Source organism: Nyctereutes procyonoides, unplaced genomic scaffold (assembly GCF_905146905.1).
Source record: "Nyctereutes procyonoides isolate TBG_1078 unplaced genomic scaffold, NYPRO_anot_genome, whole genome shotgun sequence".
Taxonomy (NCBI): domain Eukaryota; kingdom Metazoa; phylum Chordata; class Mammalia; order Carnivora; family Canidae; genus Nyctereutes; species Nyctereutes procyonoides.
In genome coordinates this window covers 10,236,278-10,253,478 of record NW_026575125.1, presented here as the reverse complement: position 1 = coordinate 10,253,478, position 17,201 = coordinate 10,236,278, and the positions used below count along the sequence as shown (strand labels likewise).

Sequence of the window (17,201 nt, the reverse complement as noted above, 5' to 3'; positions counted from 1 at the left end):
GGATATAAATTGGTGCAGCCACTGTGGTTAATGGTATAGAGGTTTCTCAAAAGTAGAAACTAGAAGTACCCTATGATCCATCAAACTCACTTCTGGGTACTTATCCAAAGGAAATGAGAACAGGTTCTTTAAGAGATATGTGGACTGCCATGTTCACTGCACTAGTGTGAACAATAGTCAAGATATGGAAACTTAAGTGACCATCAGGGGATGGATGAGCAATGATGATGTGGTGTGTATATATATATATATTATATGTATATACATATGTGTGTATATATACACAATGAAATGTTATTCAGCCATGAGAAAGGATATCCTGCTCCTTGCAACAACACAAATGGACTTTGAGGGCATTCTGCTAAGTGATATAAGGCACAGAAATACAAATACTGTATGTTCTCACATAGGGAATTTTAAAAAGGTGAACTCATAGAAACAGACTAAACTGGTGGTTACAAGGAGCTGGGGAGTGGGGAAGAGATGTTGGTCAAAGAGCACACACTTCCAGTTACAAGATGAGTAAATTCAGAAAATCTGACGTACAGCAGTGATTACAGTTAATAATATTGTATCATATACTTTTTAATTTTTTTTTATTTATATATGACAGTCACACAGAGAGAGAGGCAGAGGCACAGGCAGAGTAAGAAGCAGGCTCCATGCACCAGGAGCCCAACATGGGATTCGATCCCGGGTCTCCAGGATCGCGCCCTGGGCCAAAGGCAGGCGCCAAACCTCTGCGCCACCCAGGGATCCCTGTATCATATACTTAAAAGTTGCTATGTTTTAACTGTAAGTGGTGATTATGTGACATGATGCAGGTGTCTGCTATGGTAGTCATCATTTTGCAACATGTAAGTGCACCACATCAACACGTTCTTTTTTTTTTTTTTAAGATTTTATTTATTTATTCATGAGAGACACAGAGAGGGGCAGAGACACAGGCGGAGGGAGGAGCAGGCTCCCTGTAGGGAGCCCGATGCAGGACTCTATCCCGGGATCACGACCTGAGCCAAAGGCAGATGCTCAACTGCTGAGCCACGCAGGTGCCCCTCATCAACACGTTCTATACCTTAAGTTCATGCAGTGTTACAGGTCAATTTTATCTGAAAGCTGGAAGAAAAAAAAAAGACATTATGAGGTGGTGCTGGAACAGATGATGCCAAGTTCCTAGTGGCAACAGGACTCAATGTCTGATATGCTAAGTGTGATAATGATGAGGCTTAGACAACTTATTTCTTCAATTACTTCCAAAGGTATACTGCTATGAAAAATTCCTTAGAAGCCTAAGCAATAATAGACACCAAAAAATCACCTTCCCACTTTGTGAGAACTCAGTGACCTTTACTAAGCATCACTGGCAAAACCAATACAACCCTATCTGTATTTGTACAGGGCAATGATCTCTGGGACCTCACTGAAAAGACGAACCAGACAACCCCATCCCATGGTAGGAGCTGGGGGACCATCGGTTAGCACCTGTCTCATTCCCAAGGAACCCCTCCAGTCCAGGCAATCTGGGTTGGTGGTCACCCTCAGGGCTGTTCTGTGTGGCATTTTTTGGTGACTATACTGGCAGTGTCATAAAAGCTTTTCCAAGAGGCTCCCACACACAAGATGCTGCCTTGTGAGGTACAGGTGTGCAAAGATGAAGACAGTTCTGCGGGTGCTGTGTGAGAGTGCAGTTATCTTATTTTTTTCAATATGTAGTTTCTAAAGGTCATTCTGGAAATGGACATCCAATGGGCAACTCACTGAAAGTTGTGGGATGTCCTCCACAGGAGCAGCTCCAGAACAGCTCAGCTTAGAGGCAGCATTGGTCTCCCATCCTGACTCTGCAACTTGATGGCTATGAGACCCTGATCAAGTCACTCACCTCTCTGTGCCTCGCATTTCCTCGTCTATAAAATGTGGAGAGTCATGGTACATGTGCTTCGTATCGATAGGAATTAAATGAATTAAAACATGAAGATTTAAAATCGTATCTGGTACACATAAAGTGCTCAGTAAATGTTATCTCTTCTTTTTAACACCATCATCTAAGAAGGGGTCGTGTTCACTCTCAAGAAAAAAGATGTGAAAAGTGAAGACCAGAGGGGATACTGTATTATTTCTAACACCTGCAATGGAAAAACCTGTGTCTTTATTTTCAGGGATAGATCAGATGGAGAGTGTTGGGGAAGATGGTCTCCTATGTGACCGGCGGTGGGGGGCCGGTAGCCAACTGCAGAGGAAAGGAACACAGCTGAAACTTTCAAAATGTAAGCCTGGAACTTGATCAATAAGTTTTTGAGCAAGTATAACCTATAACAAAAATGGGGGGGGGGGAGCACCTCATTCTAATGTCATGCAGAGCCTAAAAAGGAGAAATTCTAAAGAGCTGTTACTTGACTAGATGATTTTTGGTTTATATACTATGGTACCAAACAAAATTAGGAGAAACAAAATTGCATGGGATTACACACATGATGTTTATTGAGAACTTCGTCTTGTTACAGAGAATTCATAGCCCTTTAGTTACATGATAGGGAAAAAAAAATGATAGGGTAAGATGCTGGACAGCAAACACGGTTACCAAAAGTCATCTGGTTCTTCAGGAAAAAATCCCGTGAAACTAAATTAGGGAAAGAAAAAAAATTGTGATTTATTAAATTCTTGTCAAGTTTATTCAGGCATCTTCATAATGTTCTCATTCTTTCTCTGTGGGGTTTCTGCCCTTGCTTACAATTGGTCTCAGAAGCAATTTCACAAGTTAAGAAATGCAATATATTTTTAAGTAACTAATTTTGATTGTTTCACTAATTTCTTACAGGCTGACTTCAATATCTGAATGAACTTGGCTGACACACCAGCAACATAAAGGTTTGCATAGAACATCACGTTGAGGAAACCATACCTTTCGTCTTTGTCACTAGATGGCAGTGTGTCCACTTCTGAGCCTTCTCTGACAATTTTCTTTGAACTCTGATACAAAAAGGGAAAAAAAAACTTTGAAATTACATATATATCTATTTTATTTAACACTCTGATTTCTGTACGAACTAATTTGAGATATATATACCCAATTCAAGAGCCTAAAAAAGAGGTCACTTTTAAACATGAAATTCAGCAAGCTGGGCAGCCCGGGTGGCTCAGTGGTTTAGTGCCAACTTCAGCCCGGGGTGTGATCCCGGAGACCCGGGATCAAGTCCTGCGTCGGGCTCCCTGCATGGAGCCTGCTTCTCCCTCTGCCTGTCTCTACCTCTCTCTCTTTCTCTCTGTCTCTCATGAATAAATAAAATCTTAAAAAAAAATTCAGCAAGCACATCAAAATAAACTATCTGGTATACATTCTCAACATCCACAGTTGTGACTTAAGTAAAATATTGAGGTCTCAGACAATACTAATGCATTCATTATTCGTTGACAGACTTTTCATTATATATATATATTTTACGATTTTATTTATTTGACAGAGAGAAAGAGTACAAGCAGAGTGGTAGGCAGAGGGAGAGGGAGAGGTAGGTCCCCACCAAGCAAGGAGACTGATGATGGGCTCAATCCCAGGACTCCGGGATCATGACCTGAACTGAAGGCAGATGCCTAACCAACTGAGCCACCCAGGCACCCCTTCTTTCTTGTTTTTAGAATAATGAGACATTCCAATTTTTATAAAATTTGACAAATCAAAACCTCCTCAATCTTTACTTAAGCAAAAAAGTGATGAAATTTTGTTGTCACAACTGTAATGTATCAAAAAGACCCAAGGCTCTATTTGGACTGTGGATTTTTTTTTTAATTTTTTAAAAATATTTATTTATTTATGAGAATACACAGAGAGGGGAGAGAGAGAGGCAGAGACACAGGCAGAGGGAGAAGCGGGCTTCATGCAGGGAGCCTGACCTGGGAATCGATCCAGGGTCTCCATGATCACACCCTGGGCTGCAGGCGGCACTAAACTGCTGAGCCACTGGGGCTGCCCTGGACTGTGGATTTTCTATGCTTTCTACCTTTTTGTCTCCAATGGCGAAGGCAGATTTGGGTTCTATAGTTTTCAAACAAACCAAAACATCCCTTGGCACCCCCCTCCACAAAAGGCTGGTCCACAGTGTCAGCACCTTATCTGCCGTCTCCTGGTCCTGATTCTGCTGAATAATTTTCATGTATTTCTCTAAAGGATTTTCATCACCAACAGCTTTCTCCTTCATTTCTTCAACACTCAATTCTAACTCTTTTTCCATTTCAATCTTCAATGATTCTTCAATCATCCTCTGTGGAATAGACACCAACAAAGGAAATATACAAATACATTAAAACTTTTAAGTGTTTAAAAAGGCATGGTAATAGAGTCCTGATCCTTTAAGTACAACCTGCATACCAAAGAACTATTGAAGTCACTGCTACCAAAGGGGGGCAAACAGGTCCTCTCTCTCTTTTTTTTTTTAAGATTTTATTTATTTATTCATGAGAGACACACACACAGAGAGAGAGACAGAGACATAGGCAGAAGGAGAAGCAGGCTCCATGCAGGGAGCTGGATGCAGGACTTGATCCTGGGACTCTGGGATCATGACCTGAGCCAAAGGCAGATGTTCAACCACTGAGCCACCCAGGCACCCGAAACAGGTCATCTCAAAGAAGGAAGGGATCAATTTGCCTAAAGTGTCCTGTGCTTTACACCAAATTAACCTGGAGTCCAAGGAACATCCATATGGAAGATGAATTTCAGTAAGACTTGGGTGTGTGAAGAGGCCAGAGTAATACACACACCTGGCACCAGAATCAGAACACGGAAGGCCAGAAGAGAACCAGAGGAAGGAGGAGGGCAGGGGAGCCCCTGGAGGCCACTGTTGACCAGCAGTCACTTCCCTGGGTTATTCTAGTCAGGCTAGCTGACCTTAGAAGTCTTTATTTTTATTTATTTATTTATTTATTTGTTTGTTTGTTTGTTTGTTTTTTTCTTAGAAGTCTTTAAACCCCATTTAAAAAGAGAATACCTATAGCAAAGCCAAGCCCACCTCCTTTATGGCTTATTTCCAGGACCAGATGAAAATGCTGCAAATGAGCTTGCAAAAGCTCCCCTTTGTTGCTGAACTTCTAAGGTCTATGTTATTTACACAACCTTTCTCAGTGCTCTTAATAAGCAAAGGAGAAGACGGGGATGCTTACATTAGGCTTTTAATAATACTAAATTTAATACTACTAAATACTTAATACTACTAAAATTTGTATGGAACCGCAAAAGACCGCAAAAGACCCCCACATAGCCAAAGCAAACTTAATAAAGAAGAACAAAGCCAGAGGTATCAAAGCCACTTCAAGATATACTACAAAGCTGTAGTTATCAAAACAGTATGGCACGGGCACAAAAAATAGACACATAGACCAATGGAACAGAATGGAGTCCAGAAATAAACCCATGCTTATATGGTCAACTGACCTACAACAAAGGAGGCAAGAATATACAGCAGGGAAAAGAAAGTTTCTTCAATAAATGGTGCTGGGACAACTGGACACAGTAACATGCAAAATGATGAAACTGACCACTTTCTTAAAAATAAATTCAAAATGGATTAAAGACCTAAATGTGCAACCTGAAACACAGAAATCTTAGAAGAGAGCACAGGCAGTAACTTCTCTGACATTGGCCGTAGCAACATTTTTCTAGATATGTCTCCTGAGGAAAGGGAAACAAAAGCAAAAACAAAACAAAACAAAACAAAACAAAACAAAACAAAACAAACAAAAACCCAGAACTACTGGGACTACATCAAGATAAAAAGCTTCAGCACAGTGAAGGAAACCATCAGCAAAAGAAAAAGCAATGTATTGAGGGATGCCTGGGTGGCTCAGCGGTTTGGTGCCTGCCTTCAGCCCAGGGCATGATCCTGGAGTCCGAGAATCGAGTCCCGAGTTGGGCTCCCTGATGGAGCCTACTTCTCCCTCTGCCTGTGTGTCTCTGCCTCTGCATCTCTCTCTCTCTCTCTCTCATGAATAAATAAATAAAATCTTAAAAAAAAAACCAATGTATTAAATGGAAGAAAATATTTGCAAATGATATATCCAATGAGGGTCAATATCCAAAAATATAAAAAACTTACACAACACGAAAAAAAAACCAACAATCCAATTAAAAATGGGCAGAGGACCTGAACAGACATTTCTCCAAAGAAGACATATAGATAGCCAACTACCAAAGGAAGAGATGCTCATCAATCATCAGGGAAATGCAAATCAAAACTACAATGAGGTATCACCTGACACTTGTCAGAATGGCTAAAATCAGAAAGACAGTAAACAAGTGTTGGCGAGGATGTGGAAAAAAAGGAACCATTGTGCACTGTTGGTGGGAATGCAAACTACTAGGGTGCAGCTACTGTGGAAATCAAGATGGAGGTTCCTCAAAAAATTAAAAATAGAATTACCATCTGATCCAGTAATTTCACTACTGAGTATTTACTCAAAGGGAAAAAAACCCCACTAAATTGAAAAGATATGTGCATCCCTAGGTTTACTGCAGCATTATTTACAATAGCCAAGATATGGAACCAACTCCAGTATCCATCGACAGATGAATGGATAAAGAATAGTATAATATTACTCAGCCATAAAAAGGATGAGATCTTGCCAATTGTGACAACATGGATGGACCTAGAGGATATTATGCTAAGTGAAATAAGTCAGAAAAAGACAAATACCATATGATTTCACTTACATGTGGAATCTAGAAAACAAATGAACAAAGAAACAACAACCCCAAAACACCCAGACTCAAATACAGAGAACAAACTGGTGGTTGCCAGGGAGAAGATGGGTAGGGGGATGGGTGAAAGAGACAAAGGGGATTAAGAGGTATACACTTCCAGTCATAAAATAAGGAAGTTACAGAGATCTGAAGTACCGCATAGGGAATATAGTCAATGTTGAATGGTAAGAAAACCAAAACCAAACCATCAACAAAGTTACCTTCCACTCCTAGGACTTCGGGCCACACTAAGGACTCATGTCCCTGAGAGGAAGGTACTTACTGAAGGTAAACCATGGGAAAAGCAGCGGAGAATTTGCATGTTATTTAGCATTACCCGCTCTTGATCCAGTTTTTCTAGTTCTCTTCGTTCCCTTTCCAAAGCCTCTTGCCACTCATTCTGCCTTCTTTCTTCTCTCTCCTTGCGTTCTCTCATGTGCTCTTCCCATATTTTTTCTTCTTCCTTCGGTTCTCCCATTTGTTTCTGATCTTTGCCTAATGGGAAAGAGAGAGAACACGTAGTTTTTCCAGCATCGGATTTTTCAAATGAATGCATGACTACTTTCCAGGGGCCTTTGCCAAGACTCAGGAAGATTGCTTGGTTCTTAGAGGACTCCTGAGTTGCTCCATCTTGGAGCCCCCAAACCCACTCCTAGCACTGCACCCTGCCTTTTGCTTTGGTGAGATGAGGACAAGTCACTCATAATACGATGACATTAACTCTTTTTTTAAAGACTTTTTTTATTTATTTATTCATGAGAGACATAAAGAGAGAGAGAGGCAGAGACATAGGCAGAGGGGGAAGCAGGCTCCATGCAGGGAGCCCGATGTGGGACTCGATCCCGAAACCCAGGGATCAGACCCTGAGCTGAAGACAAACACTCAACTGCTGAGCCACTCAGGCCTCCCAGACAACTCCCCCACACACCCCAGTCTCAGCTTCTCACTCTCTGGGTCTGCCCCTCCCCCTTAGCTTTAGGACTCAGACTTAACCCTTATTCCCTCTTCACTTGCACAGCACTTTCCCTACTCTTCCCTTGCTCCGACTCTTCCCTTGCTCCCTTCCCTTGCTCCCGTGCAGGGGTCCCAGTCTCTCCTGACCCAGACAGGACGCAGTACCACCCCGCCCCCCACTCTAGCCAGCGTGCTGCTGCCACCCACTTCCTCCAGGCTGATCCTCGACACTTCCCACACCTCCTTCTCTAGTCCTTACCTCTCCGTTTCCTTACACCCTGCTAACGGGTCTCCTGCCATCGACACAGAGACACCCTCCCTCCTCACAGCCTTGGCTTTATACTGAACTCATCATTCCTGTCCCTTTAATCATGCTTTTTCCATACTATGTCCACTGGGCCACCAGGGCTTACAGGTTCTTTGTCCTCCACCTGCTGCAGTGAGGGTTCCTATCACCATTTACCTGGGCAGCTGAAATGACCTAGTCAATGCTCTCCATGACACTGGCTTCTCTGCCTTCAAGCAACCCACCTTCACCTTTGTGAGCACCAGTCACTTCCTGGATCTGCTCTGCATACTCTCTGCTCTGGGGGAGTCCAAATCCACAGTGGTTTAGGCTGACAATTTGTCTTTTTCTCTCCAGTCTCCAGACTGCCTTCTTCTATCATCATAGCTTCCCATTTGAAACATTCCACCTGTAGAGCAGCGCGCTCAGTTACCTGAGTACAGCTGCATCGGCCTTGCGCCATGCCTTTGTTTTCACCATCTCCTTAACCCGATGTGCTCCCTTCTTCTCCCAAAACCTTACCTACAGTGCAAGCCCTCACCTAAATGCCACCTTCTCTGCAAGGTCCTCCTTGTTCCTAAAGTGACAACTGGCCACTCCAGCACCATATTCACACAGTACTTTGTACCTGCCTTCTCAAAACCCATATGTACCTGTCTCCCTGCTTCTATCCCTTCTGCTCAAGGACCAGGTTTTAATTGTTCTCTGAGCTTGCACCACAGGTCTCCAGGCCTCTCACGCTGAATCCAATCTCAGTCCCAGAGAGGACTGTGCTGACTTTTTCTTTCCCAGCCCTGGCCTATAACCTCAACTTTCCCCAGCAATGCTAACGAACAACAAGTTCACAGGATCACCAAGGGACTTCAAAACTCATTGCAGTGCCCTGTTCTAAGTCACTAGCAAAAAGTTCGTTTTACTAATAAGAGAGGAACAACATAGTCTTAATTCTGGTCATGAAATTCAAATCCCAAAGGAGGCCGCTGACCATTTCTATAGGCAGTGACACAGCCTCTTCCTGGCCAGGGGAAGGAGGGTTACTCCTGGATGTATCACACACTCACATAGAACAGCAATCTCGGCGTAGGAATGTTGTTTGGAAGCTACTTTACACAGATGAAGAGAAAAAGGCTGCTTCTTCCCTGAGAAGTGTATTTTGTAGCTGCCTAGTGGCGTACTGAAACTGAAACCACCCTGGACATAAGAGCAAAGAAAAGAAGTATTTCCACTGGCACAAAGACAGCAAGTCCGAAGCTTTCTCATTTCCTTTGCACCCAGATGAAGAGGTTAAACAGCAGATGTAAGAGACTTCCCCCGATAATCAAAATGTAATCATACTATTTAACAGTAATTTAAAAGGCCATTTATTATAATCTATGTTACATGTCAGAAACAGAACACCTGTCTGCTCAGTTGGTTTCCCTTATTCTGTTATTTTTCTTCCCTACTCACTCTTGTCTGCCAAATGGCTGTCCATCAGATCCTCTCTTGGTTGTCACTGTCCCTATCAGTATCTCTCCATGATGGCTCGCCTACTGCCCGACTCTCCTACTAGAAGCTCCATGAAGCAGGGACCTGGGTTGGTACACTGCTGTATGCCCAGCCCCAAGCAAAGTGCCCAGTAAAGAAAAGGCTCTTGATCAAGTCTCAATGAATGAGTGCTTTGCTTTCCAGAATGATTTATTCTGGAATCTGCAAAAATCAATCTTCTCAAAGTCTCTTGCTTCTTTCAGCGACTACTCACATTCCCAACTGTGCCTTAAGCCAAGAAACTGTTTATAAGAAGTTTTTCCATAGGTTTTAGGGATGATGTTCTCCCAATGTTTGGAAAGGACTAATAGCTGACTTTACTTGATGCATTTCCTTTCAACTTTAAAGCTTAAACACTTAGGTTCCAAGGAGAAAAGGACCTGGCTGTTGGCTGAGCCCTGGAGCAAAGCTCAAATCTCCCCGCTACACCTTTCTTCCACACTGGGGAGGGAAGTGGGTCATCTGGAGAAGGTTAAGAGGAAAGACAAGGTAGGCCCAAGCAAGGCAAGTCTGATGACCAGTTTTCCTCCAATGTCATCAGCTTTTCTGAAAATTGAAATACAGAAAGGTTTTCCTTGTCCTACTTTTTTAAGGCATGGAGGAAGCAAACAGAAAATGAAATAAGATTGAATATTACTAATTTGTTAATATATTTTGTTAATTAAAACAAAGGAAAACTTACTTGGATAGTGAAAGGATACAGCGGCTGCGGCAGCATCCATGTGAGGCATGTCGCCAGCAGGATGGAGGACATTCACTTCAAACTGCTTTGGCGTGCTCCCTGCACCTACAGGAGGTGCAAACAAGTATCCCCTGAGTCCTCGGGAATAAGGGCAAGAGAAGGGAGTGCAGTACAGTGTAGGGCTAACTCATGGTGAAGCACTTCAGTTCTGGCCAAACCAACTGGGCCAGCTCTTTGTCTATACGACTCTTAAGAAGTCTGCATTGGAGCCGCCTGACAATGGTATTCACACTTCTTTCAAGAATTAGGTTCACTACAAAATCTAATTAGTTACCCAATAGGGAAATCAATCGAGTGAAATAATTCACCTGGTTTGCTGATAATCATTTGGATTCTATTTGAAATCAATGATTTCACAAGCTTAAAGTTAGTCATAAGGATTTTGAAAAGTTTACTAAGCCTTATCATTTAAATGTTGAAACCATTATACTCTCACACTCAGCAATAAAGCTCATGAAATGAAATGACAGGTTATATACAAATATAAAGACTTGCAAGCTGGAAAGGACTGCAGAGATGATCCCCCCTAAAACTCTATTTGATACTAAAGCAGTAGGCTCTGAGGCAGTGCCACAGCCAGGACACCCATTTCTAGGCTCTCAAGCCTGGATTATTTTATCTCTATTCTTTAATTTAAAAATGAGTTTTGTAAATCTTAGGTAGTCAATGGAATTAGTATACAAATAAAAATAATAGTATGCTCATGTTCCATAAAAGGGGAAATTTTTTTTTTAATCACTTATTTTAAGTCTGAGGCAATCTCAAACTTGGTAAACTGAGTTAAGGATTCAGTTATAGACTTAGTTCCAACTTTGAAATTGTGAACTATCCTGAAATGCTTAATAAATGGAACTCAGAACACACCCTTGGAAATCTTTGTGATATAAAAATGAGGCAATCTATCTGTATTTGTGGTTTTATCACAAAATAAAAATGTCCTAATCTGTAACTGCTTTGCTTCTTATGACCATGAACGTTTTCACCAAAACTAAGCTTTCTACATTTTGAACTTATAAAAACCAGTACTCATATTTGAACTTACATTCAAAAGATGATTCAAGTTCCTCATTGTCCTTAAAAGGTGGCTTGTCTGGATTTGAAAATTCAGTTTTGTCCTGAAGCTTCAATTGTTTCTGATAAAGACTGGATCGGAAGAATAAAATTCAAGAATGTCAAGTTGCGGGAATGTAAAACCCAAGAGCACAGGGTGATAAAAACCTTTTGGGACTCAAGAAAATGCTTTTGAAAAATAGTTTTTCATGAGCTCACAGAATACAGGAGCTACACTGCAGTGGGTACCCCTCTGAACCATGCACTTAGTTATTCCTCATAACCACGACATGCTGTGAGATAAGTACTACCATCATTACCACATTGTTCCCAGGAGCAGTTTCTTTTCTCCAGAACCAGAAAACATTTTTGAAAACAACAGATTCTGCACACCCTCAGCACATGCCAGCTGAAGATGTCATACTATAAGCCCCATGTGCACTAAGGGGCCCTAACTTAGCACACGAGTCTTTCTTCTTGGCTCTATTACAACAAAGAGTGATATAAAAAACCATTACATACTTTAGGATCATAATAGGCACATGTGGCAGTTTACAACTCTTTACAGTATAACAGAATCAACATGGGGAAGCCGAGGCTAGAGCCTGGAACTAAGGGGTCAGAGTCTCCTGCCATGGGGATCAGGCATAAATAGGAGTCCCACATGTGACTTGAATCCTAGAGTGGGAAACCCACTGGTTAGCTCCTAAACATACCCAATCCCCTCCCTGCTTTAGCAATCATATCCTAGGATCCACTACCAATTTTGAATTTATTTCGATGATAAACAAATTGGGACCTTTGAAGATCAGCAATAAGCCAAGGATGTCCACTCTTGCCACTTTCATTCACTGGAAGTCCTAGCCACAGCAATCAGGTAAGAAAAACAAGGCATCCATATTGGAATGGAAGTAAACCGTCACTATCTGCGGATGACATGATCCTATACAAAAAAGTCCTCAAGACTCCACCAAAAAAACTATTAGAACAGATGGATTTAGTGAAGTTGCAGGATAGAAAATTCAGACCAAGAAATTGGCTGCATTTCTACATACTTATAGCGAAGCAGCAGAAAAAGAAATTAAGAAAACAATTCCATTTACAAATGCATCAAAAACAATACCTAGAAATAAATTTAACTAAGGAGCTAAAAGACCTGTACTCTGAAAACTATAAAACACTGATGAAAAAAATTGAAGATGACACAGATGGAAAGATATTCCATGTTCATGGATTGGAAGAAGTAATACTATTAAAATGTTCCTGCTACCCAAAGCAATTGACAGATTCAATGCAATCCTGATCAAAATACCAACAGCATTTTTCAGAGAACTAGAACAAATGTATATGGAACCACAGAAGACCCCTGAGCAGCCAAAGCAATCTTGAGGAAGAACAAAGCTGGAGGGATCACAATTCCAGATTTCAAGATATACTACAAAGCTGTAGCTATCAACACAGTATGGTACTGGCACAGAAATAGACACATAGGACAATGGAATAGAACAGAGAGCCCAGAAGTAAACCCATGATTATATGGTCAATTGATCTATGACAGAGGAGGCAAGAATATAAAATGGGGAAAAGACAGTCTCTTTAACAAATGGTCTTGGGAAAACTGGACAGCTACAAGCAAACTAGACCACTTTCAACCATACACAAAAATAAACTCAGAAGGGGTTAAAAACCTAAATGTGAGACCTGAACCCATAGAAATCCTAAAGGAGAGCACAGGTGGTAATGTCTCTGACATTGGCCCTAGCAACATTTTCCTAGATATGTCTCCTGAGGCAAGAGAAATAAAATAAAATTAAACTATCAGGACTACAGGAAAAAAAAGAAGAAAATAAGCTTTTGCACAGCAAAAAGAAACCATCATAAAATGAAAAGGCAACCTACTGAATGGGAGAAGATATTTCTAAATGATATATCCCATAAAAGGTTAGTATCTAAAATATGTAAAGAACTTCTACAACTCAATACTAATAATACAAATAATCTGATTAAAATGGCCAGAGAACCTGAATAGACATTCTTCCAAAGAAGACCTACAGATGGCCAATAGACACATGAAAAGAAGCTCAACATCACTCATCAGAGCAATGTAAATTAAAGCCACAATGAGATACCACCTGACACTTGTTACTTCTTGTCTTTTGGTTATAGCCATTCTGACAAGTATTGGTGAGGATGTGGAGAAGGAACCTTTGTGCAGTGTTGATGGGAATGCAAACTGGTGCAGCCACTGTGGAGGACAGTATGGAGGTTCCTCAAAAAATTAAAAATAGAACTACTCTATGATCCAGTAATTTCACTACTGGGTATTTATGCCAAGAAAACGCAAACATCAATTTGAAATGATACATGCACCCTTATGTATACAGCAGCATTATTTAAAATAGCCAAGATATAGAAGCAACACAAGTGTCTATTAATAGACGAATAAAGAAAATGTGATATATACACACATAAAGGGATACTACTCAGCCATAAAAAAGGATGAGATTGTTGCCATATGCAACAACATGGATGGACCCAGAGTGTGTCATGCTAAGTGGAGTAAATCAAACCAAGAAAGACAAATACCATGTAATTTCACTTACATGTGGAATCTAAAAAACAAATGAATAAACAGAGGCGCCTGGATGGCTCAGTCGGTTAAGTGTCTCTGACTTTTATTTCAGCTCAAGTCATGATCTCACAGTTGTGAGACTGAGCCCTGCTGTTGGGCTCCACACTCACCGCAGAATCTGTTTGAGATTTTCTCTCTCTCCCTCTGCCCCCCACCCCCAACTCATGCATGTGCACTCTCTAAAATAAATAGAATCTTAAGAAAAAAAGCAACAAATGAACAAACAAAAAGCAGAATTAGACCTATAGATAGAAAGAACAAAGTGATGGTTGCCAGAGAGAAGGGGGGGATGAGCAAAATGGGTGAAGGGGCGGGGGAGTACAGATTTCCACTTTTGAAACGAATAAACCATAAGAATAAAAGGTATAGCATAGGGAATACGGTCAATGGCAGTATAATAGCATTGTATGGTGACAGATGGGAGCTACAACTGTGGTGAGCACAGTATAATGTACAGAGTCAAATCACCACGTTGTATACCTGAAACTAATCTAATGTTGTGTATCAATTATATTCAAGTACAAAAAAAATTATATTCAAGTACAAAAAAGACTGAAACCTTATCTGTTTATATTTAAGTACCAAACCATTTTTAAATGAGTTTTTAACAATATGTGAAATTGTTTCAAGTTTCAACTGAGTTTGTTTTTGCAGATTTTTTTACCATTGTTTTATCTTCATAAACCAAGTCTATTCTCAGAAATATGAAGATGTTTACTAATACTATAGTGTATATTCTACACACCAAGTTTAGCAAACAAGTAGAAAATTACTTATTTGCTAAAAAGTATGTTTCCTCCCAGCCACCCCAGGTAATTTAGAGGATTTTCAAAGATCATACATCTTACAATCTGATTACAAATTCTATACTGCCACATGGCCTTTAGTATCACCAGAAAACCCAAATCCAGGCTGAGACCCCGTGCAGTTCAGCAGAGGCTGAGCTGAAGGTGATTACCTGGCCTGCTCTGGAGAGCTGGGCAGCTGATGGAGGGAAAGGCTGTGCCTGGACTCCGCGGGTGAAGGCCGGGGCATTCCGTCGGGACCAGGACTGGGGCCAGCAGCATGGGATTGGGCTAGACCTAAGGGGCAGAAGGCTTGACTATTAAAAATGGCAAGGAGAAGACAGCAACATGGTTTCTGAACAGTTCTATTACTTTGACAATGAATCCTATTATCCTTGTCAACAGTTGAATATAATGCATAAATGATCTACAAAACTAACCATTCCCATACCTAAAAGAAACTACAATAGTAACAATAAAACATATGTCACTAACCAGCAGTAAAAGGAAAGCCACTATCACTCTGGACATGTCTGCGTGCCAAGGAAATGGCTAGAATGGGACACTACCCCCCCACCTTCCACAGCACCCTGCAAGGTGGGGGCAATGCCACTGTAAAGCAGGAAAGGCAGGTTCAGAGGGAGGACACAGTGCTGAAACTCAGGCCTTCCTAGGCTCAGCCCCTGCTCCTTCCTGCCGTCCCGGGCTGCACACTTACTCGGTTAAGGGGCCCCCGAGGACCAGACACCTCCAAATCCAGAGCATCCCACAACCTTCTTCGCAACAGCTCACCTTCCAGATACATTTCATCATCGAGACTCCTTTTCGCTTTGGGAAGGGGAGTAGAGGAGAGGCGTCTGGAGGAAATGCTCCGGCATGGCCGCGACGCCATGTTGCCTGTCTGAGCTTCTGAGGCACTGCTCTTGTCCTCATCAGGTGTGCCCACCGCACACTGCTCGGAGACAACCTTGTCCTCTGCAGAAGGAGGTCTTTGGGGGGCACCTGAAGTGATGTTTTTGAGCGTTCCTACCAAGTGCAGGGATGGCGGGCTCTTGGATGTTAAAGGGCTTTTAGCAGGGTGTTGACTAACTCTTCGATGGTAATTTTGGAAAGCTTTCTCCAAACGTTCGGCCTCTTGTTCTAGCTCTTTCACCCTCATCTTGGTATTGACTACAAACTCAAGGTCAGAATCAGGGGAACTACTCTCCGTGCTTGCATTTGGAAGACTTGTGATCCTTGGTATAATTGCCATCAGCCTTTCCTGTTTGAGGGGATTTTTCAAGAAATCCCCGTTTAGATCACCATTCCAAGGCACCACCGTCTTGCCACTTAGTAGTCTGCTGACAGAACGATCGATGAGAGACTGCTTTGGGTTGCGGTAGACTTCATTCTCTAGGGCTGTGGGTTACAAAAGGACCATGTGAGAAATGAAGAGAAAAGGTGGAGAACAGAGTTAAAGTTGATGGAGAACATTATTTCTCAAAAATGAAAGGAAGTATTAAGGACAAACTTGCACATTAGTTTCTGAAGCGGCAGTAATGATAGTGATTATTAACATTTATCAAGAAGTTATATATACCAGCTATGGCTTCATATGCCTTCTTTTATAACACAATTTTATTTCACAATCCATTATGCATAATAGTGAAATCTAAAAAGCTCTGAGAACTGAAAATATATTCCTAATTTATTTGGTGCAAAGCCCAAACAATGATTTGGTTGAAGAGCTTGACCTGAACCAATATAAACCCATTTACAATCTTTATTTATTCCACCTAGCACGAGTACTAATGCATTTGATTACAAAATAGTGAATGTGTTTCACCGCAGGATGGTGCCCCAGAATCTCCAGGGCTGTGGCAAAACTCACAGGCCATGGCGGCATCTGGCCTGAGTTCTAGATAAGGGAATGAGGATGCGCCATCACAATAACGCTGTGGACTAAGAATACTCACTGTACCCATTGTACAGAGCGGGTACTGAGGCTCGACCGAGGCAAGCTCGCACAGTGAGCAAGGTGTAGAGCTGCTGGCATTTCCTGATGCAAAGCCAGTACCTGTGCCCACTGCCTCTCCTACAATGCCTCCCTGATGCAGCTGGAGAGCAGAGGCTTGCGATGTGCAGTGCACATGTTCCAAAGGTTCTACCTTATTCAACTATTTTTCATGGTATGAGGTGCAGAACAGCGGAACACATAAAACCACTGAAGAGTCAAGTCAACCGGTCTTAGTGTCAGGGTAACAAAACAGGAAGGCCTAGCTTCACGATGAATTTGGGGACTTCTGTGTTACTACCAAACCTCTCTTATTTGGGACATGAGGCTCTCCCAAGCCATGGGGCATCTGTGAAAGCAAATCACTTAAAAAAAAAACAAAACACAGATGATCATAGGGGAAGAGAGGAAAAAATAAAACAAGATGAAATCAGGAGGGAGACAAATCATAAGAGACTTTTAGTCACAGGAAATAAACTGAAGGTTGCTGGAGGTGAGGGAGGTG

At 41.7% G+C, this 17,201-nt stretch overlaps 1 protein-coding gene across 1 annotated transcript in view; it reads right to left on the bottom strand.

Moving 5' to 3' along the window:
• Positions 1-2,455: 2,455 nt before the first annotated feature.
• Positions 2,456-17,201, bottom strand: part of OFD1 (OFD1 centriole and centriolar satellite protein) — a 55,896-nt gene continuing 41,150 nt past the window's right edge. The window contains exons 16-23 of the mRNA XM_055338648.1: positions 15,496-16,101; positions 14,877-15,000; positions 11,279-11,379; positions 10,177-10,281; positions 7,065-7,222; positions 4,101-4,253; positions 2,900-2,967; positions 2,456-2,617 (exon numbers count right to left, since the gene is read on the bottom strand). Of these exons, the coding sequence (XP_055194623.1) occupies positions 2,575-2,617; positions 2,900-2,967; positions 4,101-4,253; positions 7,065-7,222; positions 10,177-10,281; positions 11,279-11,379; positions 14,877-15,000; positions 15,496-16,101 (1,358 nt within the window). The 3' untranslated portion in view covers positions 2,456-2,574. The remainder of the gene's footprint in view (positions 2,618-2,899; positions 2,968-4,100; positions 4,254-7,064; positions 7,223-10,176; positions 10,282-11,278; positions 11,380-14,876; positions 15,001-15,495; positions 16,102-17,201) is intronic.